The sequence below is a fragment of the Lissotriton vulgaris genome, chromosome 1_1 (assembly GCF_964263255.1).
Source record: "Lissotriton vulgaris chromosome 1_1, aLisVul1.2, whole genome shotgun sequence".
Taxonomy (NCBI): Eukaryota; Metazoa; Chordata; class Amphibia; order Caudata; family Salamandridae; genus Lissotriton; species Lissotriton vulgaris.
This window is the reverse complement of record NC_141685.1, coordinates 54403427-54428345: the sequence shown is the minus strand read 5'-3', so window position 1 is coordinate 54428345 and position 24919 is coordinate 54403427. Positions and strand designations below refer to the sequence as shown.

The following is a 24919-nucleotide window of genomic DNA, read 5'->3' as shown; positions in this document are numbered from 1 at the left end:
GCGAATCAACAAGTACCCAGATATTACTTAAGAGTCTTCCTAAGATCTGTTCTTAACTACCCCTAGGTCTAAAACATTAGTCTTCCCAGCCTAACCCCTCCCACTGATGTTAGTGCAAGTGTCTTGTTTGTCAAACGCCTACCTGCGATCAGTCTTTTGTGATCTTCGTCCAATATTTCTTTGTCTTGTCTTGTTGTGATGGATATTGTGTCAGGTACCTCTGGTAGTCTTGTCTTGGGCTGTCCTTTCCTTGGAAAATACAACCTTTAGGGAATTGTGGAAATAAGCTTCCTGTATTAGATAATACTCCGCTAATTCCTTATTCAAGAACGCCAAACTCCTAGACATTCACTTACAGAATATGTTCTTGTGAGTCTTCTTCCAATTAGGGGTTCTTTGTAGGCTGAAAGGAACTGATGCAAATTGCTAAACATTCCCAAAGGTAACTTTCTTTTACATCACTGACTTTTCAAAATAATAACCAAAAATGAGGTTTTGCACTATTCTCCAAATAAACAGAACACTAAAACAATGATTCTTCCAAGCAATCTATAACACATCAAGATTTAGCATACAGCACGAAACCTAAATATCACACTATTTCTTGTAACACTGTTTTGCTCTTAATCACTATATTGCAAATAAAAGTTCCAAATAATCTTTCGTCTTTTTCTCAGAGAAAGTCTTTTGTCCTGAAAACACTCTTGACCTTTCTTGCGAAGGGCGCCTTGATGAAAGAATCAAAGGTTGTACTTAGCTTTCTTTGCTGTGAACGAAAATGCCTCTGTGAAAGTAGTTTGCCGCTTTTCTAATCGTCTTCTTTGAAGAGCTCAGGCGGGACTCCAAGCGCGATCCTTCCTCGGAGCTGGGCGGAAGGTAAAGCGTCTTCTGGTAGGTTGGGTGCGGTTTAAATAGGGAACCGCACCCAGCCGCACCCTTTCGCGCACAGACAACGTGTGTGCGTGCAACGCTGGGATTTCGAACACAAGGCCCTTACCTGCACAGAGGCTGGAATCCTGCACTCCGGGCTGTACATAGGCAAAGGCTCACTTCTACTATCTTGAACTAGGATCTTTTCATTAATACTGAGATGTAAGAAAAAGCGAGCAATAAAACATAACAACTGAAACAAAAGGAAAATCGTAAGTGAAAGACATAATCCTTAGTTACAATGTGAATGGAAAGTCACGATTTTACAGTACACAATCACACTGACAATCTGCTGCGTGCTGGGTGCACGGGAAAGGGGTGGGTTTTCCTGCAGGGTTTCTACCTCATGACAGGAATAGAGATGGAGTCATGATTGGGGAGTGGGTGTCGGGGGCCTAAAAAACAGATCGATGAGGACATTTGTCATGTTAGGGGGTTCCGAGATAGCAAGTGTCAGGGTTTTTCCAGAAAGGGTGTCACAAATTCATCAGTGCTGACAGCGGGGTCTCAGCACTTTCACCCATTCTTTATAATCTACTCATGGAGCCCCTGGCAAACGCATTGAACTTGGCGAACATTCTATATCACCTGTATGCAGACGATATCTAACTGTATATGAAAATCACCTCACCAGAAGACTTCATCTCCCTCAACACTATTCCAAAGAATACTCAAAGTTGGCTCACTGGCAACCACCTCCTGCTTAACCAAAAAAAAATCGGAATTCCTCCTCATCTCCTCACCCAATCACACACCCAAGATAGAATTATGGTTGAAACATCAAACTTCCTATGACTGTGCTCCGCACATCATTGACTCCGCGAAATCCCTGGGAGTCACCACAGACAAACACCTGAACATGCAGGCGCAAATCACTAATGCCACCAAGGGAGCTAATCACCAGATGAGTATACTAAGGAAACGTAAACCCTTCCTCCCACAGACCGACTTAAAAATAGCAGTAAAAGCCCTAGTGCTACCAAGATTAGACTATGGAAGCACCACTCTATGCGGTCTCCCCAAATACTGGCCGGCCCCGCTGAGGGCATCACTTAACACTGCGGCCAAACTGGTATCAGGAACTAAAAGAAATAACTACATCTCTCCGACCTTGAAAGTTCTGAACTGGCTGCCCTACGAGGCAAGAATACACCTAAAGATAGCTTGCATGACCCATAAAGCCCTGCATAGCAATACCCTCAGTTACTTAGCTCTAAAGCTTGAGCGATCGGGAGGATGCAGACAACTGCCAAGTGCGAGTTCACTACTGAAACCACAATCCTTCCATAAAAAGAAAACTGGTTGCAGAGCATTCTCAGGGATTGCACCGAAGGTTTTAAACTCACTACCTCCAGTGGTACGTGGAATCTCTTCCTTTACCTCCTTCAAAAAAGACGTAAAAATGCTTCTAATGAACAAATTTACATCCTAAGACTTTAATTCTATCTTGACCTCTAGTCACCTATGTGATCCATATATTATTGCCTACATGTTTTATATTCAAGGCGAATACCAAATGTGTGTTTACCACTTCAACCACCTAATGTTTAATAAATGTGTTTTGTGAAACGTTCTGAATCCCTCGTGGATCATTCTTTGTTGAATACTAGTCACCTATGCTATCCATACACTACTATCTACCTCTTTTGTACTGAATGGGGATTACCGAATGTATGTTTACTACCTCAACCATCTACTGTTTAATAACTGTATATTGTACAGCGCTCTGATACCCTCGTGGGTCATGTTCGTACTTTATAATACTTTAGAAAAAAATAAATGAATAAAGTAAATGTTCAGAGGTAAGGGGCAGAGATGAGGCGAAGGTGTTAGTATCGAGTCAGGGTATTTCAGTGGTCGCTGCTCTAGGGGTGTGATGAGGGCTCAGGCTATTATGACGAAAAATGTTGGTTGAAACAAGCTGCAGGGTAATGGTAAATGAATGATGTTGGGTAATCTGATGAAGGTGGATAGGGTGGAGGGGAAGGGGGTGGAGCAATATAATTAGTGGGGAGAGGAGAGGATACAGAACGAGGTACCCCTGGGATGACTAAAGGGCTAGGATGAGCTTGGGTCAGGGAGGAAACATATTCATCACAGAAAGGTTGATGAGTAAGGAAAATGTAATCAAGTAATTCTAGGCATCGTTCAGATGCTTGGATGAGGATAATCCCATTATTATAAAGGGAGATGGTGGCCTCTGCTCGGCAAGCAATAGAGGGAGTTACCGAGAGTCTGAGACCTTGGGGAGTTTTCGTGGATTCAGTGATCTGGAGCAGAGAGCAAAGGGCTTTCCTTCATTGTGCTGGTCTTTTAGTGTAGAAGATAAGGTCATTTATGGTAGCTCCTTTATTCGTGCAGACATAGGGGGTGGAAATAGGGGTTTCTGGGAGAAATTTGAGAAGCCTGGGTTTTCAGTTCTTGAATACGCTTTTAGATAGTTTATGGGGGAATATGATAGTGTAGTTTGGAGTCTAGTGATCTTCGAGAAAGGGAATCCATGGCTAAGGGCTCCAAATTTCCAGAGTGGAAAGAGGGGAGGGACCGGAGTACTACATGCTCACGTGCGGGGAAGCTGAGGGGAGTGGAGGAGAAGGGGGTATGGTCAGATGAAGGAAGGAAGGGATTGAGCAAATCATGGGGTGGCTGGAGCTGGAGGAAAGTTCCATGACTATGTTCTACAAAGACAGCCCATTAAACAGCAGTATCATGACAGAAGACGTCCAGAGAGAAGAAGATACTCTCTCTGTTTTGGGCTTCCCAGCGTTACATGCATGTGATTACTATGTGGCAATTAGCAAATCCTGAAGAGAGGGCCCAGCTGAGAATATAGCAAAGGGAAATTGAAATACATTAGGTCAAACCAGAGTTTGCAATTAGGAAGATATAATCCAGATTAGAGGGATAGTGGGTATAGGATGAACAGTGGCCTAGGATGCACTTAAAAATTCGGTAGACCGAGCCAGTCAGGAAATTATTATTATTATTTTTTATTAAACAACTCCAGATAGTACATGAAAATACACGACAAATCCGTAAGAAAGAACATAATTAGAACATATATAATAATAATTTTAAAAAAAAGAAAGAGAAACAGAGAAAACAAAGAAAACATATAAGCGTGAAGCTAATACCAAAGTCATGTCAATATTTTATTTATTTATGTAGTTTGTAAAGCGCACAGCTACCCCCGAAGGGGTGTCCCGGCGCTAGAACCTGAACCTCCGGGTGAGAAGAAAGGAGCAGAGAGGGAGTCAGCAGGATAAAAATCAGAGTCCAGAAAAGAGCCAAGTTTTGAGTCTGGCCCGGAAGATGTATTCAGAAGGGCAGAATCTAAGATCGATTGGCAGAGCGTTGCACAATTTTGCCGCGATAACACTGAACCCTCTGCCGCCCATTCTAGTGAGTCTAAAACGGGGAGAGATCAGAAGGCGGAGGTCGTTGGATCTCAGGGATCTGATGGAATGGGATATTGAGACACGTTTTTTCAAGTAATTGGGTCCGAGGTCATTGATGGCTCGGTAAGCGAGGGTAAGGATCTTGAACTGGATACGGCTGGCCACCGGTAGCCAGTGAAGTTCCTTACGATAGGCGGAGACTGACTGACCGTAGGGGATATTACCAATTAATCTGGCCGCCGCGTTCTGGACAATCTGAAGCCGGTCTATCAGATATTGAGGGGCACCAGCATAAAGGCTGTTGGCATAGTCCAGGTGAGACGTAATGAGGGCATGGGTAACTGTACGACGGGAGTCCAGAGGGAGATAGGGGAGTATCTTTTTGATCATGCGCAACTTCAGGAAGCAGGCAGAGGTCACTTTATTAACCTGAGTTTTGCATGAGAGGGAGTCGTCAATATCAACTTTTGGATTAGCCAATTTACCAGCCCATAGTACTTCGGTGCGCTCTAGGTCATCCTCTAATTTTTCAAGAAGCATTGCATATATTATACCAATTCTGGTAGTAGTTTTACATATATTTTCTATAAGTGGCACCCTTTCCCATTTAATCCTAGGTAATTTTAAGCTTACTATAGTATTAACTTGAATACATTTAAAATAATCAGCATTAGATATATTGAATTTTCTTTGAAGGTCCGAAAATGTTGCATGCATGTAATCACCTAAAAAGTCCCAGGCTGTGGCAATCCCCAGGCCTTCCCATTTTTTTGCAATGTCATCGTTTGCCTGCATTGGGAGCAATGAGGAGCGCCACAGAGGAGTGTATCGATTAAACTTAGGGATTAACATATATTTAGAGACTTTCGACCAGACTTTCCAAGCGCTAACTATAACTTTAAATTTTACATTTTTAAAATAGCTTGGCTCTAATTGGATGCAGGAGACCATTGACCTTTTTACCTAATGCTAGCTCGAAGATAGAGGGTATTTCTAAGCCCCCTGCATTCACGGTGGATGGAGTGGTATTAATAAGTGGTGTCAGTTGTTGAAGAAAGGCCGCCCAAAAGTACAACAGTATATTAGGGATCGCTAGGCCACCTCTATGTTGTGGGCGGGAAAGATATTTCAAGGATCTCCTAACGTTGCCGTACTGCCAAACAAATTTGGAGATCTGGGATTCGAGAGCCTTAATAAGATTATCCTCAATTATCAAGGGGATGGCCCGAAATAGATAGAGTACCCTAGGAAGTACATTCATTTTTAAGAAATTACCCCTGCCCACAATTGACAGGTGTAAGCTATTAACTCGGGTTACGTCTTTTCTAATGGTATTGATTAGAGGTTCATAATTAACTTTGGAGATACTTTGAACATCAGGACTTATGCATACCCCTAAATATGTTGCTTTTTCAGCTTTTCTAGAATCTGTGTGTTAGAAATGGCGATCTCTGGTTGGCTGAAGCTTGCGCCAAAGTCAGGCAGAGGCCACCACTCTAGTCAGGGCAAGGAAGTCACCACCAAGATAACCCCTGCTCACCCCCTTGGAAGCTTGGCACGAGCAGTCAGGCTTATCCCGGAGTAAGGTGTAAAGCGTTTGCGCGCACACCCAGCAACAACACCCAAGGCCCACCACAAAGGAAACTCCACGCAAGGTTATATATAAAAATAGCCTTTGTTTTATACCAAACACATTAGATACTAAACACACAATTTACACTGTGCCACCTGGCAAGGGCAGAATTTACAGGGGATTATATACACAGGACAGGGCCTCATGGACCACTGTTAGGAATAAGCACTTGGTAGCAGTAGCACTTGGTAGAAATAGCACTTCGCAAGAATAACACTTAGAACATAGAATAATTGTAGCACAAAAAAGCAACTGTAGCACACAACCAGTAACCACTGGTAGAAGGTAAGTACACACTACGCAACCCTAACCACCTTAGGCATATATCACGCAGGGCACCATGAACTCACTAGTATAACTATACTAGGTAAAACAACCTCCTAGGCATAAAAATACATTTAGAGGTATAGGCCAAAAAGCATTACACATGATGCAGAAATCATGTTAGGTAAGTATCACATTTGTGCAGAAATCACAGTAGGCAAATATCACATTTGTGCAAAAATCACTTGAGGCAAAACATGTACCCCACGCAAGAGCACAACACATAAACTGTCCCCAGGCCAACTTGACCTCTCAGGGGCTGAAACGCCCTGTGCCCAGCAAAGTCAGGCCCGGCTGCGCAGGCAGCAAAAGAAGATTGCGCAAGGACTAAACGAAGCAGCTGCCCACTAAGTGCTGGGCAGCTGGGGAAACTGAGCCTGGCACCAGAGTGCCCCCTGGCTCTTCTTCTGGGGCTCTCAAATAAACAATGGGGCCCAAAACAACAAGGGAGCCTTGTGGGCTCGAGATGCACATGGTCCTAAATCATGCTAGAGCCTCGTGGGCTCTGATTAAGTTGCTGCCAACTGGGGGGAGCGGCCCGCTGCCAGCCTGGGCCGCTCTGCCTCCCGAAATGCCCCCAAACTGGTGGAGCCTCTCGGGCTCGAACACCAATGCCCCACGTTGGAGCCTCGGGCTCTGAAACAAAAATGCCCCAGTCGTTGGAGTCCCCCCTCTGGGGACTCGGAAACAAAAGAAATGCCCAGATTCGTTGGAGTCTCGCTCGGGGGACTCGAGATAGCAAAAATGCCCCTCGGAGCCCCTCGTGGACTCTGAAACAGAGGAAGCGCTACACGTAGCTGAGGAGCGACCCGCGGGGACGCCCGCTCTCACCGGCTGGTTGGGAGGCGGCGACTCTTCTCTGCGGCAGTAGGGGAAGCCCTCTCCCCCTTTGCTTCCTCCCGGCTCCTCAAAGCAGCGGCAGGACTCTGCCACAGGCGGGGCTCTCCCCTGGCACGGGACCCCGCGGCCTCACACACTGCTTTCGGTCTTCGCGGAGGCTCTTCAGGGTCGCCGCAGGCAGAGCGGCAGCCCCTCGTAATCCAATTTGCGGCGGTCGTGGCGGACACACGGGGTAGTCTCCCCAGTTAAGAACAGGTCCCTGGCAGGGTGGGCACCCGCCAGGGATATATAAAAAAATAAACTGTAAATGAGCGGGTTGACACCCGCGATCCGGATCGGCAGACAAGGGGGGGGGTGAATCCCCACGCCGGGGAATCCCTCGAGGCAGGGATCACGGCTCCAAACGCAAAAGTGGAAGGTGCACACAATTAGAGTCCAAAGGAAAAAAAGTGTATTGTTTATCTTCTTCTTTATTAGCAGTTTTTTTCAAGTACAGGCACAGCCAACGCGTTTCGTTCCATTAACCTTGTGGAACTTCGTCAGGGCGAATTGGTTCAGTTTTGAGATTGGAATCTATTCAGACCCACCTTGTGGATCACACCATAGCAGATTCTGGGTTTTGGAAGGCATGCAACCTTCGTTTATTTAGAGAAGGTATTGAAAACTGGATACAAATTGGTGCGCCCAGTGGATGTTCTCATGCTATATCTCGCAGTGTTCAGAGTGAAAATGAACTAGATATAAAACTGGTTCAAGGTAGGGTGGACATTCGCAGAGAATCTAATGTTCGCAAAGATAGTTTCCTGTTATTCCCTCTAGTGTCAGGCTCCAATACGGGCATAAACTCAAAAAGAAGAGGTCACCGGTCCGTAGTAAAACTCGGTGTCCGTGGTAATAACCACTGAGCGCCTGCAGTCGGGTGCTCCAATTTCGTGTAACGTCTCGTGGCGGCGTCCCGGATCACGGCTCCAGCGGCGCCAATGCACTGGTTTTAGAAGGGGGAGGCCAGCACTCCCCAGGGATGGAAGACAGGAATCCCCAAAGTCCAGGGCAAAGTTCAGGACAAAGTCCATGGATGCAGGCAAAAAGGGGGGGGGGTAAAGGCTGGGCCCAAGGGCCAGCTTACAGGGCCCTCCAGGCAGGGAGGCAGTCCCCAGTGGCGGTCCTCCTGGAGCCCAGCAGCAGCAGGCCTCCCTCCAGCAAAAAGTTTAGGGGTGAACCTGCCCGAAGGGCCAAGTCCAACACTGTAAAATCGATGTTATCAGTACACAATATGATCGTTTTATCCTTATTGAGGGAGTATCCAGAGTAATAGCCGAATACTTGTGCAATAGCCTCAATTTCTATAATTGATTCAGCCGGATCAGGTGTTAAGACTGCGACGTCATCAGCGTAGGCTAATATTTTTGTTTCATATACTCCGACCACCACTGGTTTAATTATTTGATTTTCTAAAAATCTCAAAATCAGGGGATTAATGTAAAGAGCGAACAAGATCGGGGAGCAGGGGCACCCTTGTCTACTACCTCTTGAAATTTGAATTCGGCATCTAGGAGGATCATTGACATCTGGCCCCCCGTCCCGGACATGACGTCAAATAGTCAGATAGCTCTGCAAGTGTGGTCCGTGGTGCCTTTTCAGGGGATAAAACCATGCTGCCACGGTGAGACCAGATGTTCAACAACCCTCCCGATTAGCCATGATTTTAGCGTATAGTTTTGAGTCGGAATTGATTAGTGAGATTGGGCAATATGATGATGGTACCTCGGTAGGTTTGTCTTTTTTAGGGACAATAATTATGTTTGTATCTGTCCATGACTCGGGCGAAGTGCCATTCCATTGAATACCAAGAAATAGGTAAAGTAGGAGAGGCAATATAAACTCCCCCAGGATTTTGTATAATTCTAGGGGAATTTTGTCTGGCCCTGCGGCTTTACCAGAGGCTAGTTCGGATAGGGCCAATTGTAGCTCTGTAAGAGTAATTTCTTTCTCTAGTTCTTCTTTAGTAATTGTATCTAAACCCCTGCCCGTATTTGTAACAAACTCATTTAAGAATTTTTTTTCGTTTCCTCTCCGTTGACTGAACTATCATTCTGGTAAAGTTTTTTATAGTAATGTTTAAATACCTCAACTATATCTTCTGTTTGTGTATATACGTGATTATCTACTTTAATGGATGAGATCGCATTAAAAGAGATTTTCTGTCTTGTAAGCAAGGCCAGTTGTTTACCTACCCTTTCACCATTTTCATAAACATTTCTTTTGGTGGGCTCTACATATCTCTGCTGATTTCTGGGTCAACCCATTATTTAAGTTCGTTTTTAATAGTAAAATTTGGCACATTGAGTCTTTCCCATCAACCCCTTGAGCTATGTGTTCCTCTGCTATTCTAGCGAGCTCGCCCATCCTTTGGCTGTTCTCAACGTCTCGTTGTTTTTTTATTCTGGCTACATAGCTAACCGTTTCCCCCCTAAGGGCAGCTTTAAAACAGTCCCATACCACACATATAGTTGCACTATAACAGTTGATATAAAAAATCTCGGAGCCCAATTCTTGATGTACTCAATATAGTCCCTATTAACCAAACGTTTCCTTTCAAATGTCCAATTGGAACGTTGTCTAGCAAAGTTGGCTAGGTCAATTGTGAGAGCAAGAGCATTATGATCTGAGACTAACTTGGGATGTTTAGAAACTGTTTGATAAAATCCGTGTTGCAAGTATATAGTCAATTCTGACATATTTATTATGGGGATATGAAAAATATGTATAACCTGGGTCTAGTTGATTTTTAACAGTCCAAATATCAACCAGGTCGTAGTTGTCACTAAGTAAGCTAATAGCGTTAAATTCTTTGGGTTTTTGACCTACATATTTCTGCTTCTTTTGTTTATTAAATGTGGGCCCGAGCGAGATGTTAAAATCGCCGCAAAATATAAGTGATCCTGACCAAGAGGCAACTTTGAGTTCCAGGTTCTCAAAAATAGAGGGATCATCCTGGTTTGACCCGTAAACTGAGCAGAGAGTTAAGCCCAGAGCCAGTTCAATGATAACCCATCTGCCTTGGGAGTCTGCTGCCTTTCGTGTGGACTGACCCATAGAGTTTTTAGCTAATATAGCTACCCCACAGGTGTTTGACGTTTGAATAGTACTTGCTAGCAGATTGTCCCCCTGACTTTTAATAAATCTATTTTGCCCCAGGGCAGCTGGGTTTCTTGGAGACATATTATGCCAAAAGAGTTTTGGTTAATCATTTCACTCACCCGCCCCGCTTATTCTTATCATGAAGTCCAGCCACATTCCAACTGCATATAGTTAGCCTCCCCATAATAATTTGTGTTTAGGTTCCATGGGTGCTCGCATTATTCTAGCGATTTTTATTTTTTTACATGTTACGTTCTCTTTTGTTGTAGCTGTTGTTTGTATCACTAGTAGTTTCCATTTCCATTTTCAAATCTTGAGTTAGTTTTTTTAAGAAGTTTTAGCCCCCTGCCCTTCCTCCACCCTTCCTCCGCCCCCCACCCAATTCACACCCGAAATAAGACAAACATACTCCATAAGATTCTGGTATTGATGGACATGCAACACGTTATCAGAGCCCGACCTATCAACTAATTCCCTTGTACAAATAAAGACACCGATCTAGACAATTGAATCATAGAAATTGAAAGATATATAGGATCTATCCCCCTACCTATCCGAATTGTGAGAAAATTAAACCTATAACAATACTGTATCATTGTCCTCCTTACAATCACGTAATCCAGCACCCCTTTAGGATGCACATCTAAGTGGCTGTGTCTGAGGATAGTAAGTTTATTTTAATCCATCCAGGAATTCCTTTGCTTTGATCTCGGAAAGGAAGAATTTTGTCTGGCCCCCATAGACAACTTTAAGCCATGCAGGATTGTTTAGATAAGCCAGTGCCTTCTTATACTGGAACGGCTTAAATAACTGGTGCAGGCTCCATCTTCTTTCCACGGTTGAGTGGCAGAAGTTGCGGCGTACAAAGTAGGAGATCCCGTTGGAGGTGCGCTTGGCTTCAGGTCTGGCCTTTTCAAAGATTGCCTGCCGGAGCAAAAAATTGCCAAAAAAAACAAGGATAGCTCTGGGGTAAGCCCCAGGTTTCGCCGGCATTTTCAAAGTAAATGGCATACGGTGGGCCTGCTGGATTTCTAAATCCCAATTTCAACTAGATAGTTCAGGCAGAGAGTCACAGAGAAGTTTGATCACGAAAGAGCGGGTGTCCTCCCCTTCTGCGGTTTCTGGTACCCCCAAAATGTGTTAATTGTTCCTGCGATGGCGGTTTTCAAAATCCTCAAGTTTCCACCTAACGTCCGCCAGCTCCGATTCAGGAGACTGATTCTAGCACCAAGACGCTTGAGGGCATTCGTGCACTGTACAAATTTCATTAACATTAACATGAGACTCAACCCGCTCTTGGTTTGCAGTAAGCTCTGATTCGTTCGATAGCATCCTAGATTCCATCTCTGTCACTCGGTCCCCAAAAGAGCTACAAGTTCTTGTTAATTTTTGAACCACCCCTTGTACTTTACGTAGGGCTGCTTGTGCCCATCACCCATCCTGTGAAGTTTCTTCGCAGTGTGCTGCTATTGCTTGCAGCACCGTGTCGAGAGTTGTAGGTGGTGGACCAGTAAGTATTGGTTGGTCTGACTGTGGTGCGTGACCTGCTAGAGAGGAGGGGAGGGTAAATTGATCAGTAGGGGTATAGTCCCAAGCCAGCTCTGCTCCCACATGTGGTTTCTTTCCTCGTTTATTAGCTGTCTTGGACTTAGGCTTAATGGTAAAAGTTTCTACTTTATCTTCACAAATACTGCCAGTTTCGTCAGTTAGGTATGACGTAGAGTTGTCAGACCACCCGGCTTCTAATTCTGTATCATCGGAGAAAGAAAATAAATCGCTAGCTTCTTTCTCTGTTTCTACATGTATTTCAACATTGTCAATCTTTTGTTTGTCAGGAGGGTTGATAGTATCCGACATTACAGAGAAATTTGCCGCCCCAGCCTGAGTTGTTTGAAGAATAGTCTTGCTCACCCCACATCCAGCATCTATTAATCCTGTTTCTCCCCCCTCAATAGTTACTGCTGTGTCAAAGTTTCTAACAATAATATTTTGGGGGCTAGGGTTGCTTACTTCGAGTGTTGCTAGGGTTGCTGTGGCTTCGTGGTGGTCTCCTGAAGCCTCCAGGGTATCGTTCTCAGCGATCCTCCAATTCTTACCCCCGGGTCCATCCGTCAACGTGAGACCATCTACTGCAGCGATCACCTCTGGAGTCTCTGCCTCACTGGTAGACTTTGCCTGGCGCTTCCTCTCGAGATCCGGAAGCAATGCAGGGCCTATGCGCAACAGATCCACAACAGTTGGGCCGGTCGCGTCTTTCCTTGCATCATTCTTCCGGGTCGCAGCTCCTTGCCTTGGCGATTCTACAGCAGCGGACGCTAAGGCAGCCTTCTCCACCTTTCCCGCTATCTCCGCCGCTCCTTCGGGATTGCTGACACCGCGCCGGTCAGCCCGCTCAGCCATGTCCTGCTGGGCAGCCTTGCCGCTCTTGCTCATGCCGCGGCTGACAGTGGAGCCGCAGCTATCATTGGGGCCATCACGGTGTTGTTGCCACAGTTGCTGGTCTCGATGGTCTTCGCAAGGTAGGCGCAGCTTTCGCACTTAGGTTGGGTCTGGGTTTCCGAGAGTGGTCTTAGAACGAGTCTTAGGACGGCCCAGCCGATAACTGTATAGAGAGTGGTTATTTGATTAAAAGCCAGGCTGGGTAGTTTCATGCGGCTCTCGAGCATTCTGCTATCACTGCTCTCACTGATCACTCAAAGCCGTAGTTTGCCTAGTCATCGGGGGTAGTCGGTAGTCTTACAGCATGACATGTCGAGAGCTCTGAAGCTGTGTATGCATTGCGGTCAGTGACAGACCGCCATCTTGCCTCCTCTTCCAGTCTGGAAATCTAAGCAGAATTAGTAAACTACAACATTCTAAGATGGCCGCCACCGTGGAAATACTTAGAAGCTATAGAACATGATAGTCCTTCTTTCATGTCCATAAGAAGGACATGCTAAGTCCTATGTCAATATCTAGATTCCTAGAGTCTTAGAGGCACCACCATTTTAGATTGGGCAGGGTCCTTACATGGGGAGAGGGTCGATACATGATGCAGGACCTACAAGGCCCAGATAGAGTCCCTTTACACCACAAGGGCCCCAAACACAATCAGTGCAGGCTCCTGTAATCAGGCCTTGAGATACCAGCGAGGGCAATCCTCCCAAAAAATTGAGTTACTAGTGAATGAAACCAGGCACCTCCATGAACAATAAGATTTGATGTAGGGCACAACATCCTGATATCCATTTTGCTGTCTTGAGTCTTTCTGAGTCATCTCTTACTTTAAGAGCTGTTCTTGTTTTAACAAAACATTGACCATATGCATCTACCTAAAGCTGTAACTAGTATATGTGTGCTATGCGAGCGCCCTTTTTTGCTAAGTTACTCTATGAACACCTTTGCTGAAATAAATAAGATGTGGCATGTTTAACCCGTTGACCGCAGCGGGAATTCTGCCGCGATGCGGGTGATTTATAACTGGGCATGGTCATGACGGCCCCCGGCCGTCCTCCGCACACGACCATCGTGACGTCAGATGGCCGGAGGTCGTCCGACGCCTGCAAAGGGTTAAAGGAACTTTTATGCAAATATCTCTGTATGGTTGAATGAGTCTTAAATATGTCTTCATAAGTTTCAACAATAGTAATAAATGAGAAACTTTTACAATCAATTAAAAATTGTATATGCACATTCCGGTATTTTCCATTTAAGTAATTTAAATCTCTTTACATCCTACAGAAAACAATCCTTGATTGCACAAAATGTTTAAGAATAATGAAGATAGTACTGTAACTCTGCAAAAGCAAAGTCTGAAACATTGAGTTCCAGTATTCAGGAAAACATAAGTGCTAACAGAGGCAGTCGAACCTGAACATAAACGGACAGATATTGGGAAGTACCGTCACAGGCAATTCGGTGGTTCTACGAGTCTCAGTTGTGCACCTCCGTGCCTCAAGATGAAAAAATGACCTCTAGAAAATTAAAGCAACACTGATCAACCACTTCTTCTGTAAGCATGTCCAATACCAGCTCTGATCATGAGGTGGTTACAGCAGTACTTTGCTTCCTTAAGTGATATCAGACCACTATTCAGTGCTGGGGGTGTATTGTAAACTCTTTCAGGCCATTCCACAGCAACCAGCGAAAAGCACAGTTAACTGAAAGTTAAAAGAAATGGGTTTCTGCTATTTGAAACACAGAGTACTGTCCCAGTGTGCACCGACCAGAAGGAGGATGGATCTTTACCCGCAAGCTTGCCGAACCATTATCCAGTCTAAAGACACAATCACCCACAAAGCAGCCTTACACACGTTATGAGTGTGGCGAGTATTTGGTGACCTTTTCACTTTAGTGTTTAATCGGAAAGCAAGTCATGTTGGCCCTTCCGAAAGCACAATCAAGAGATGTAGAAAGATACATACCCGACTCAAAGACACTAACCAAGAAAGAAAAAGCATACACTTGCAGTGAATGTGGAAGTAGTTTTTCCGAATCATCTAAACTCATGAATCATCAGCGAACACACACAGGGCAAAAGCCATTCAAGTGCAGTGAATGTGGGAAGAGCTTTAAATATTTACCAAGCCTAAAACGGCATAAGCGAACACACAAAGGGGAAAAATCATTCAAGTGCAATGAATGTGGAAAGAGCTTTATATGTTTATCAAACCTAAAACAGCATCAGAGAACACACAATAGAGAAAAACCATATGTTTGCAGTGAATGTCTGAAGCACTTTAATCGATTATCACACCTAAAACGGCATCAGAAAACACACACAGGGGAAAAATCATTCGAGTGCAGTGAATGTGGAAGTAGTTTTAGTGAATCTTCAACATTAAGGGTTCATGAGCGAACACACACTGGAGAAAAACCATACCATTGCAGTAAATGTGGAAGTAGTTTTAGTCAATATTCAACATTAAGGCTTCATCAGCGAACACACACTGGAGAAAAACCATTCCAGTGCAGTGAATGTGTTAAAAGCTTTATAAGTATATCAAACCTAAAACAGCATCAGCGAACACACACTGGAGAAAAAACATTCAAGTGCAGTGAATGTGTGAAGAGCTTTAGTCTATTATCAAACCTAAAACGGCATCAGAAAACGCACACTGGGGAAAAACCATTCAAGTGCAATGAATGTGGGAAGAGCTTTATATGTTTATCAGACCTAAAACGGCACCAGAGAACACACACTGGGAAAAAACCTTTCATGTGCAATGAATGTGGGAAGAGCTTTTGTCAATTATCAAACCTAAAACGGCATCAGGGAGCACACACTGGGGAAAAACCATTCAAGTGCAATGATTGTGTAAAGAGATTTTGTTTCTTATCAGAGCTATATAGACATCAGCGAACACACCTTGAAGAAAAACCATTCAAGTGCAATGACTATGGGAAGACCTTTATATATTTATCAGACCTAAAATGGCATCAGAGAACACACAATGGAGAAAAACCATATGTTTGCAGTGAATGTCTGAAGCACTTTAATCGATTATCACACCTAAAACGGCATCAGAAAACACACACAGGGGAAAAATCATTCAAGTGCAGTGAATGTGGAAGTAGTTTTAGTGAGTCTTCAACATTAAAGATTCATGAGCGAACACACACTGGCGAAAAACCATACCATTGCAGTGAATGTGGAAGTAGTTTTAGTCAATATTCAACATTAAGGCTTCATCAGCGAACACACACTGGAGAAAAACCATTCCAGTGCAGTGAATGTGTGAAAAGCTTTATATGTTTATCAAACCTAAAACAGCATCAGCGAACACACACTGGAGAAAAAACATTCAAGTGCAATGAATGTGTGAAGAGCTTTAGTTTATTATCAAACCTAAAACGGCATCAGAAAACACACACTGGAGAAAAAACATTCAAGTGCAGTGAATGTCTGAAGAGCTTTAGTCTATTATCAAACCTAAAACGGCACCAGAAAACACACACTGGGGAAAAACCATTCAAGTGCAATGCATGTGGGAAGAGCTTTTGTCAATTATCAAACCTAAAACGGCATCAGGGAGCACACACTGGGGAAAAACCATTCAAGTGCATTGAATGTAGAAGTAGTTTTAGTGACTCATCAACATTAAGGATTCATCAGCGAAGACACACAGGAGAAAAACCATATCATGGCAGTGAACGTGAAAAAACTTTTGTCAATCTTCAAACCTAAAAAAACATCAGCGAGCACTCCACCATCACCATCAATGAAGGTGTCTATTCTCTGCTATTGTTTATTTCCCTACAGCTAGGAAAAACATGAAATATCAGGAAACCCATTGGGAGACTAGCACAAAGTGGACTAAAAGTAAAGAAACATTGTTGGTTTTTATTCTGTGAGAAAGTTTTAACTAAAGAAATCTAAGCACACCTGACCATGCTACCTGTAAAATAAACACCATGAACAATGCAAGGGTATTTGCAGCTAATTTTAGAGATTAGTACTAAAACATATAAACCCAACTCACGCAAAACAATTTAACAAGCTCAAAATGAAGATTCTTCAGAGCTGGCTGTGGTTTTTGTCATTTTATGTATCATTAATTGTTCTGTGACATTGGCCAGAGAACTGTGCAGAAAAGCAGAAGTGAAAGCAGGAGAATATGACCTGCAGCTCTCTGGGTTAACTCTTGCAGTGCATGACATTTACCTCTGAAGCTCTGATATAGAACAACTGAGGACACAAAATTCTTCAGCCATGAAAATTATGATTACGTTTTAACTGTGAAACTATGTGACAACAATTGAATTGATTTTACTCTTTTGATCTGTCCTTACGATGTAGCAACTCTTATACAATTATGTTCAAAATTAGACAGTGCAACTATATAGAAATAGGCAATGGATGAATGTGGAAGTATGCCTGTATATTTTCAGTAGGGACCATGCACCAACTAAGTGCTGAATATTGATCATCTCCATCGCAATTGCATTGCAAATGCTTTTTTGATACACTGTTTTTTAAATTGAGTATCTGTCTCCGTGATACATTGTTCTCTAAATTTTTGGAAACAAAAATATAAAATGATATATAAATAATATAAAAAGATAACATTGGTACAAATAAAAATATATTGTAGAAAACTCATTATACTTGGTTGTTCACAATTTGTCTTTTCCTAATTCAAAGGTTCACTTTGTTATTATATTTCCTAACTGTTTTTTTCACACTTGTAGAACAAATGATGATCATAGTCCCAATTTCCGTCTATGAGCCGTACTCGTCAGCACATTACACAACCTCGCATTTCATTAGCGGCCAAAAAAGTTAAAATCTCATAGAAACGTAGCCCTACACCTGGTTAGGAAAAACCCAGGCAACACAAGCTTATTTAACAACTACAAGCAAACACGAAAATCCTTCAAATCATCTATATACAGGGAAAAACATATGGCGTCTGATCAGTTCTGGCTGAAGCTGGTTCACGTAAGCAAGAACTCCAACACAAAGTTATTCTGGTCTCTAGTTAACTTGGGTCCTTTAGGTAGAAGTGGGCATAGTAGCGCAAATATAACCTCAGAAGAATGGACTCAGTTTTTATCTAAACATTTCTGCGACAACTCAAACAGGGACGGTCATTCTAGCCCCCATCAACTAATTTAGAGTTATTACCTTTTGAAGTCAAACGCATTGGTAAGACCTAGCCTAACAACTTAGCTAATCAGCGAAGCGAAGACCCCATGACGGAGACCTTGATGACATCAGAATTGTTAAGAAACAACATTGCCCGTACAATCAGGAAAGCAAGGTCAGAAGGAGCTCCTGGGCCTAACAGTCTTCCTCAAGCTCTGTTTAAATCGGACAAAGATTTGTGGTCAGACCTCTTGGCCTCCGTGTTTTCATACTGTAGGATAAACCATTACATCCCGGAGTCCTGGAATGGCGCTATTATCCACCCAATCTATAAAAGTGGAAAGGGAAATGACCCTAAGAACTTCTGAATGATAGCTCTCCTCGACATCGAATCTAAATACTATGCCAGGATTTTACTGGAAGAGCTGTCGGCCTGGGCCGAATCAACAAAGCGCCTTCCCTTCAACCAGATTGCCTTCGTGGCAAACTCCGGAACAATGAGTAACCTACTTGCATTATCTCTTTTGATGCAGAAAGCGGGAGTCCAAGGTATCCTACTTCACTGCTGCTTTGTGGACTTCAAAGCGGCTTTTGACTGGGTGCAGAAGGCCGTCTGTGGCTAAAAGTTAGAGAGCTGGGGCATACATCTGGCCCTCTTACCCCCTTCAGTGCGGCGTGAGTTTTCGCGCTGTGCTGAAGGTTCTATTAAGTGGGCAGGGCCGTGACAGAGCGGTTCCGTCATTAGCACAGCCCACCCGGCACTCATGATGGAACCGCTCCGTCATGAGCACCGAAGGGTTTAACAGCCATAATTCAACTTCATTCGAAAATCTAGATAAGAATAAAGTTGGGAGATGGGGGTGCCATGTCTCAAGGGAGATTTCGCCAATAGCGGTGGTTCCACTCCTTTTTAACTTGTTTATTTCAGACCTATCTCCTTTACTTACCAATGTCCATTCTTATCCCCCTCAAATAGAGAGACCCCGCATTAGCAGTCTGTTATATACTGACGACATTGTGTTACTGAGCCAAACAAAAGTAGGACTTTAGAGGTTACTTGATCAGCTGCTCCCCTACACAACAATAAAGTCACTTGATCTGAATTTGCCAACAAAATTATTTTCTTTTGGGAAGCGGAAGCAGCAGAGGGGTGGTTGGTCCTTTAATAATAAAAACATTGTAACAGTATATCATTAAAAATATTTTGGAATTTTTTCGGACGCCAGAGGCTCCTTTGTAAAGCAGAAAGAGGCAGTATCCTATCCGCCCTCTTACAGTCAGCATGTGCCGCCTTCCATAAAGAAACAGGGCTAATGTAGCAGTGCATCAGTTTCGTGTTCCTGTTTCCTCATGTATCCCCTAATCCAACATCATGGTTAATGTGGTCTCGTGGAATGTACATGGTCTAGGTCACCCTGTGAAACGTCAAAAGGTATTTCTGAAGTAAAAATTAGCTTTCGTGCCAGAAAGGAGAGCATTCCTGGTAAAGCCCCAGGACTTGACTCCATACCAGGAGACTTGTTCAAGCACGATGTTAAAATTTGGGGACCTTATCTTAACTACTTGTGTAATTATATAGCTACGGGTGCTAGTATGCCTGATACTTGGAGGGGGGAGTAAATTATCTGTATTTTTAAAAAGGGCGACAGGAGTGATCCTGCGAATTATCGCCTGATAAGTTTAATAGACATACAGCAAAAAATGTATGCAAGGCACCTTTTAAATCGGATCAATGAATGGATTGATGAAGGAGACGTCCTTACAAATACCAAGCAGGCTTCAGAGCAAGAGTTAGTACTATAGATCAACTTTTTAGGTTCTGCTGCCTATGCTGGAAATACGTACGTTTGCATAAGGGTCATTTGTATGTGGCATTTGTTGATCTTAGAGCCGCTTTCGACCTCATCCCCAGACACCTGTTGTGGAAAGCGCTTGCCAAACAGGGTTTACCCAAAAATATTTTGGAGCAGGTACAAAGACTCCACCATAACAACTTTGCGAAAGTGAGGTGGGGTCCAGATGGCGAACTCACTAAAGCGATACCAATAAAAGGGGGTTCGCCAAGGCTGTGTCCTTGCCCCAACCCTTTTTTCCCTGTTTGTTAATGATATGCCCACTTTCCTAAGCAAGTGCAAAAATGAATCCCCAAAATTGGGGGGTGAAATTGTGTCTTCCTTACTATTTGCGGATGATACCATCTTGATAGCCCAAACGTCGAGAGGGTTACAATCACTGCTTGATACCTTTCACTCATATTGCCATACAAAGGGTCTCGAGATAAGCACCACCAAAACCAAGTACATGGCAATAAATCCACATAGTTCTTTCAAGGGAAACTTGGTTTTAGAAAATCAAAAGTTGGAACATGTTAAAACTTTTATATATTTGTGTGTATCCTTTGACTCCAAAATGCAGTTGAAATCTCAAATAGAAAAAAGTAAGTTACTTTTAACACAGAATAGTCGCCCCATACTAAAAAGACATAGGGATAGTTGGAATAAAGCTGTGCTTCCGGCACTTGAAGTTTTTCTGGCCAAAGCACAATCGGCAGCCCTATAGGGGGCTGAGCTGTGGGGATCCCTCTGTAGAAAATCCTTTGAGGTCAAAGAGAATGAATTTTATAGAGCACTTTTAAAATTGCCAGTGTATACCCCAACAACACCAATGCTCCTTGATCTAAATATGAAGCGGACAGACCATCATGCCATACTAAGACCGTTAATGTTATGGGTCAGGTTATGGACTATACCGGAGCTGATACAATATAGAGCAGCTCTAGTTGAGTTAAAAGACCTGGATATTTTTAGCCGTATTGCATGGTACGACCATATCAGAGCATGGTTAGTGAGGGTCGGACTAGCCCATTTTTGGACACATCCATCCGCACTAACCTCGTGTTCAAAAAGGATCCTAAAAATCTCCATCTGGGCTTATATGAATGAACGGAGAACTAGTGATTTAACTAATGGCTCTCTAACTAAAGAATTTTACCTGTTTAAAACAGAGCCTTGCTTCGAGCCCTTCTTGAATGAAGTAAATCCTCCCTTAGCAAAAACATTATACCTAAAGCTTAGATATGGATCATTGATGATAAAAAGTCGTACAGCAAAGTGGAGTTCAAACAGCAATGATAAATGTGGTATGTGTAGTGAAGGTATGAAGGAGAATTACGCACACATACTATTTGTTTGTCCCGCATATTTGGCAGCCAGGAAAAAATGGATCAAACCCCTTTGTATGAATATTGATGTATAGAGTTGCAGAAAGAATTTTAATAACTGACACACAACAAGTTATAGTTTTCTGTATGTGTAGGTACCTGCTTGCTGTATATTTTATTAGGAAAAAAGCGGGTGAAAAACTGTAAAAGGTGTAAAATTAATTGGAAATTTCTGTTGATTTTACGGACTTGATTTTATGTACCATTTTAATTATTTATTTATTTTAAATATAGTACGCACTCCCTCCAATAGATTTTATCTATACTGCAACCCACAATGGTCTATGTAAAATGAAAATGTTTTATCTTCTATCTGTACCTTTTATGATATTTATCGAAATAAAGGATATAAAAAAAAAAAGAGGCAGTAAGGGCAAAAGCAGAGTCACGTGAGGTTGCCTCAGCAAAACATTTGAAACAACTACTTGGCCCGAGCCTTACCCCATTGTTAAAGGCAAAGATAACCAACTCCCTATCATATGGGCATGAGATCATGATGGGCGCAGTAAGTACCCCTCTGAACAAATTAACCACCAACATTTTTGAACAAGCATTGCGCCTGCCAAGATCCTCGTCGCCAGCCAAAATCAGACTTGAACTTGGACTATAAGACCATCATGGTATCGAGGTCGGTGCGTTTATCAAGCTTTGCAGTAGACTGTGTAATTCCCAGGAAGGCAGTTGGAGGTTAGACTTTGGGATTAAATATTGATCAGCCAATCTAGCCAAAAACATCGACATTATCTCAACCATTCCTTGCAGCTACTCGGCGTCAAGGAATACTGGGGAAACAATCCATTACAGCCGGCGTTAAAGACTGTTATTAAGAAAAGTGTCCGGCTATGGTCCTTTCATTCAGACAGGGCAAAACTGTCCAGAAGGAAACATGCCTGGGGGGGTATTTCTGACTTCAAACACGGGGTTGAATCATCTTATTTATCATGCACGTTCGTACTTTTTTGGAAGTTAGCATTTATGGCCCTGAGATTAGGAGAATTGCCTTTTTTAGAACATTTACTTAAATGGCGGCACCCAAATGTCAGTACCGAATGTAGAAAATGCGGTTACCACTCTGAAGCAATGGTGCACATAGCATGCGCATGTCCCCCATTGCTCAATGACAGAAGTAACTTACTGCGTGACGCATGGAACAATCTCGGAGCTCGTACATGTCGCCAGGCGATAATAGCCGCCATGAGCTCTGAAAATACAAAGCTGAACATTCGGTTCACCAAATTTGCCACCAGAGTGGACAAATCAGTGGGCAAATAACATAACATATGTATTTGTTAAGCGCACGTTCACCACTACGGGTATCTTGGTGCTGAATAACTGATGTTTGTTGTTACCCAACTCAATGGTACTCATTTTATCGACCTCAGATGGATGAAAGGCTGAGTGGACACGCTGGGATTTGAACCTGTGACCATGAGATCGAACACAGGCCCCTGCAGTAGACGCATAGTCCACTGAGCCACCAGACCCGGCTTATATACGGGGCTGCAAACCTCCCTTTCTCTGGTCGTACCGTTACGCAGCCACACGATGAACTCATGAACTTTTGATCACCCAGTATAGTTGACTTGACCATTTTTTTTACCTAATACTAATTGTTCTTACATACTGCTTGAAAATGTATGTCTAAGTCTCCCTCTCCAGCTTTTTAAAGTAATGCTATGATTGTCTTGTCAACCAAGACTTTTAACATTTTAGGCAATCGGTCATGAGCCGGACATTTTAACTACACCTCACTTTTTAGCAGGATTAATACACCTTTTTAGCACTAATTATGTCTTTTTTAAAAAAAATCCTATTATACATGAATTATGTGATTTTAAAATGGAATGTTTGAAATGTATGTCTAGGGTGGAGGTGTTCAAACTGGGGGCGTGCCCCCTTAGGGTGGGCCTAAGGGGATCCCAGATGGGGCGCCAGGCTCTGGCCCAAAACAAATTATACTGATAACAGTGCTTTATTTTAAGCTAAAATAATGAGCGACAGTGGGCCATCACTAACATGTTTTGTCATTTATATCCTAGCTGGGATGATGTGTCAAAAGGCACAGGACTCCAAATGTTCTTCAAAACCGCCACCCCCGATTCAAATAAACTCACTGTCGGTACTTGTACCCATTATAAGAACATTGGAATGTTGGGAGCTCCATCGAAGACAACCGAGTAGCTCCGGGCTTGTAAAGGCTGGTATTAGTCCGGAGCTATAACTTTCCAATGTTTGTCTTCATGTTTCTCCTTTTTGAATTTAAAGCATTCTACCCTCAGTGGGTGGAATGTTCTAATGGCCTCATAGTCTTTCTGCCTCAGTGTATACCAGTTGTTAAAGACCCTGAACCTGTGTTTTAGGCCCAAGCCCTAGGCCCTCGGCAGCGGGCTATTAAGCTATAGTAAGGCTTGCCTGACAAGAACAGTATGTTGGGCAATCATGCATTTGGTTGCATCTTTAAAACAGACCTTAACTGCAAAGCTTAAATAAGTCTAGACATATTTAAACATTGCCAATTGAATAGAATAATTGAGAAAAATTCTAAGAGGCGCCCTATGATTGCTGGGAGGAAGGGGGGGTGTGATATTAAAAGGTTTTAAGACCACTAGTCTAGGGTGTTCCTCATCGGAGAGTTGTGAGGGGCCTGATGTAACACTGTTGGTTAGTCAAATCTTAAAGTGAAGGGCTCAGAGACTCAAAGCCGATGGATTTCATTGTCGAACCTGTTCATCACCTCTTAATCATCCTCACTGATCGCAATATGTAAGTGACTGGATCAGGCCCCCTCCTACCTTGTCCAGATGCGCTGCCAGCTGGGTATCTTCAGCACAGGTATGTAAATCAGATGAAAGTATTTGAGATGTATTTGAGATGTAAAACATGAAAGTAATAGAAACATGCAAGCTTTACAAAGGAATGGTGAGGGCAAAGCCCTGATCAACACGGTTAGTACTATTTGTTTTTCTTGAATATGTTTATTGCATTTTTTGACAAATCACAACATTACACATATAGAAAAAAAATGATTAATTATGCCGTAGTACAGAAGACGTGTCAGAGGTCGCCGCAGTCATTCATGCACATGAAGGAGTTCAACCGTAAGGATCAACTTAAAAGCAGCTTAGTTAAGATAGCGTGTCTACATCATTAGCTACAGGCATATCCAAGAGAGATTATTGATCTACATAGGTGGTGATAAAGCAAGTGTTGCTTCCCAATTTCACATCAGATATTTGTTCAGTTCGGAGCATAGGCTATGCCATGGCAGTGAATCAAAATAGGTTGTGCACATCAGCAATACAACATATATCCAAAGCTTTGTTACAAAACTAACAAGTGTAAAGAACAATCTGAAAGGTGTGGAAACTAAAGACTGAGCGGTGTCCAACAGCGATTGCGTGTGTATGTGTGTTGCTCTCTGGGCAGGCGGGTGGGAAAAGGCATGTATCATGTTGTATCGACAGTGAGGATCCAGCTACAAGATCTACCAAGTGCGCAGCGGGGGGGGGGAGGAGGGGAAGAAGGGGGGGAAGGGGGAAAAGGGGGAGCTCAGTGGGGAGAGAGGGGGGAGAAAAAGTCTAGCCAGGACCATGCAAAGAGAGGCACTAGCGTTTAAACAATGCCACCCTGCAGGCACACCTGATGGTAGGTCGTCAAGGTGCTATCCCAGTCTGTCGCTATTGGATACTTGCGGAGCCCCGCTGTCTCTTCTCTATGTAGGGCTACACTTTCCGCCCTTGCCCAGTTGTCAAACGAATTATGCCAGTATATCGCCTGGGGGGGGGCGCGTTGTTCTTCTAGCGCTTGGTAATGAGGCACTTTGCAGTTATCAGCCCCAGGTCCCAGAACCTCTCCCGGACCTTTGT

The 24919-nt window shown here is 43.3% G+C and overlaps 1 protein-coding gene across 1 annotated transcript in view; it reads left to right on the top strand.

Annotated features, from left to right (window-relative positions):
- LOC147737226 (uncharacterized) overlaps positions 1-17347 on the top strand; it is a 53379-nt gene extending 36032 nt beyond the window's left edge. The window contains exon 2 of the mRNA XM_086919859.1: positions 13987-17347. Within this exon, the coding sequence (XP_086775985.1) occupies positions 14621-16432 (1812 nt within the window). The 5' untranslated portion in view covers positions 13987-14620 and the 3' untranslated portion in view covers positions 16433-17347. The remainder of the gene's footprint in view (positions 1-13986) is intronic.
- Positions 17348-24919: the final 7572 nt, after the last annotated feature.